The following is a 2920-nucleotide window of genomic DNA, read 5'->3' on the forward strand; positions in this document are numbered from 1 at the left end:
CTTGAAAAAAGTGGTGTACAAACAGGAGAAAAAAGATAGCTTGGAAGCAGGTTGGTCAATGATGCACGGGAAAGGCAAACTTTGAAGCTTGGTCTCGTTGGTGGTACTACTAAGACTCAGTACTCAAGTACTGGCACGGTCGTTTGAATCCAATGCCACGGTACAAACTGCAAAGTCCAGTTGCGCTTCTACGACCGATCGAGGACATCTCAATACCTCATCATGCATCGTCCATTCTGGCCGGGGAAGCAATCAAACAAATGATCGGCCAGTCGATCATCCGATTAGAAAAGAGGAACACAGGGTTCATTTTTTTCACATGTAGTAGCATAGCAACTTCTGTTGTGCACTCGCGGTGTGGAGCACAGGTTGCTTTTGGCCATGTGATGTCTCTTTCAAGCAAAGAAAATGGTCAGCTCAGGTGTTGAAAGGTTATTATCATCGATCGTCAAGTTCCTGCTACCGAATCGCGACTTCGATCGATCGGTGAGGCAATTTTGCTTCTTTTTTTGTTTGGTGCCAATGATTAGTTTTGGTCCTGGTTTTGTACGCACTGGATCATGAACGCTCCAACCACACCTTTCATCAAACATTCAATCGAGCACATAAATAACCGCCGAATCTCTTTCAGCCCAAGCGCAAATTACACGAGAATTAATCAAATCGATGCTTATTCTCGCAACACTTCTTCTTCTTCTTCTTCTTCTTCTTCTTCTTCTTCTTCTTCTGCTAAAAATAATAGTAATCCATTCCCTCCCCAGCTTCGAGGAATGAAAGGAAGCAACCAAACGACGAGCCGGAGCTCGGTCGCTCGCTCTAGGAGAGGATGGCCGGGTGGCAGTAGGGCCCGTTGACCCAGCCGTCGGCGATCTTCTTGTAGGCCGCCTCCGTCAGGTGGATCCCGTCCCAGCTCAGCGACGACGATGGGTTGCCGCACGCCGACGCGCCGGACATGCCGCACCTAGCCCCGTTCTGGTAGTTGTACTTGCCGCCGCCCGCGCCGCAGCACGCCCTCAGGTTCGTGCTGAACCCTGCACATCGACACACGCACAAAGAAATGATCAGCTCGCCGGAGCCGGAGAAGACAAGGAGTGGGAGGAGGACGATCAGTACAAACAGTGACGGAGGGACGTACCGTAGCTAGCGGGGCTCTTGACCATGTCGAAGACGTGGGAGTAGAAGTCGGCGTACATGATCTTGGCGTAGGGGTACTTGCCCTGCAGGCTGGTCACCTTGCTCTGGAGCAGCGAGTTGTGGCGGGCCGACAGCGCGTTGAACCGCTTCAGGCAGCCGTACTGGTCGTAGTCACCGGCGTTGGAGGTCTGGTAGAGCGTGAGGTAGATGGGGAAGCAGCCGACGGGGAGCACCCCGGGGATGACGACGTACATGGCGCCCAGCCCGATGAGCTTCTCGGCGCCGGCGCCAATGGCGTCCACGATGGTGGGGCTCTGCCCGGCCGCCTGCTCCGGCGTGTAGCCGCCGAAGAGCTGCGCGTTGTAGTCGTTCCCGCCCAGCTCGCCCAGCACGAACAGGGACTTGGACAGGTACGTCTTGCACGCTGCAGTGCACCAACAACAAGGACGTGGAGTTAGTTAATGGCGCGCGTGATCATGCATGGGGACGGGGTGGGGGCGGGCAGGCGACCATTTTTGTTTTTCTCTCTGGCCTTGGCCTGGACCAGGCGGCGTTAATGGCGATGGCGGTAGAGTTGAGGAGGTAGGAGGGGATTAATGGCGGTGTTTGTTACGTACATGAGCCGCAGACGGAGGGGAGGAGGTTCTGGAACCACTGGATCTGGGTGTCGAGGGGCCCGTTGTTCCAGATCTTGTCGCCGACGCCGAGCGACTGGAAGAAGCTGGAGCCCATGGCGGTGGCGCCGATGATGGCCATGTTGGCGCCCTGCTTGAAGTCGGCGCCGCCCTGCTTCGACGGCTTCAGCAGCGGCAGCCCGAACTTCTCGGCTGCACGCACCCGCCAAAAACAGAGCACGTCAGCTCACCTGCCGCCCTCGAGCTCGAAGCAGAGCGCATGCTCTGTTTCTCTTGTTTTGGAGGGAAAATGCATGCATGGCGGGTTCAAATCAAAACCGGCGGCGGCAGCGAGCGTGCGTACCGAGGAAGTCGACGACGAGGCGGCCGTCGGAGCAGCGGCAGGTGGCACGGCCGAAGAAGGTCTCGCCGTAGGGGGGCTGGGTGAGGGTGAGGCCGGCGGGGGGCCCGTTGACGCAGAGGTTGCCGGTGTCCGACATGGAGTCGCCGAAGCTGTAGATGGCGTTGAACTTCTGGCCGGACACGGCCAGGAAGCACGCCGAGACCATCACAAGCGCCACGAGCAGCGGAGAGGACGCCATTGTTGGCTGGCTCGGAGCTCTTAGAGTGGGAGTGCCGATCGCTCGGTGGATGGATGGGTTGATGAAGGAAATGGGCGATGGCTCGGCGGCTTATATAGACGGCGCCGGTGGTCCGGTGGCACGTAGCTGTTGTTGCGCCATTAGCCCACCTCGCCTCAATCAATCTTCACTTCACCGGGCTTAACTAACTAGTACTACTACTCACTAGACTAGTATTTTTGTCACCGGGTTGTTGTGCATGCATGAACTCTTTCTTTCTCGACCCTTTCCTCCCTGGTTCCCTTTCATCCTCGTGTTCCAATGTTCAATCATGTCAGTACATCAAATCTTTATCTTCCCCTGCTTTTATCCGGTTACCACTTTTTAGCTAGGCTAGGCTACATATCTTTTTATGCAATGAAATCAAGAAAGCAAGTAGATTGCATTATTTCGTTTGCTGGCTAATATGTTAACATGTTCGTTTTTACTACTCCCTCCGTTCTCTTTTATAAGACGTTTTAGACATCTGATTTTGAACTGTTTTGGGAGCTGTCTGAACTATCTAAAATGTCTTATAAAAGTGAACAGAGG

The 2920-nt window shown here is 54.8% G+C and overlaps 1 protein-coding gene across 1 annotated transcript; it reads right to left on the minus strand.

Moving 5' to 3' along the window:
* Window positions 1-561: 561 nt before the first annotated feature.
* LOC109755023 (GDSL esterase/lipase At5g45910) lies at window positions 562-2652 on the minus strand. The gene is made up of 4 exons (XM_020313907.4): window positions 2113-2652; window positions 1752-1961; window positions 1136-1558; window positions 562-1031 (listed from the first exon to the last, which is right to left on the minus strand). The coding sequence occupies exons 1-4, from the start codon at window positions 2348-2350 to the stop codon at window positions 817-819; spliced, it is 1086 nt and encodes a 361-aa protein (XP_020169496.1). The 5' UTR covers window positions 2351-2652; the 3' UTR covers window positions 562-816.
* Window positions 2653-2920: the final 268 nt, after the last annotated feature.

The sequence above is a fragment of the Aegilops tauschii genome, chromosome 7 (assembly GCF_002575655.3).
Source record: "Aegilops tauschii subsp. strangulata cultivar AL8/78 chromosome 7, Aet v6.0, whole genome shotgun sequence".
In the NCBI taxonomy this organism is placed as follows: Eukaryota; Viridiplantae; Streptophyta; class Magnoliopsida; order Poales; family Poaceae; genus Aegilops; species Aegilops tauschii.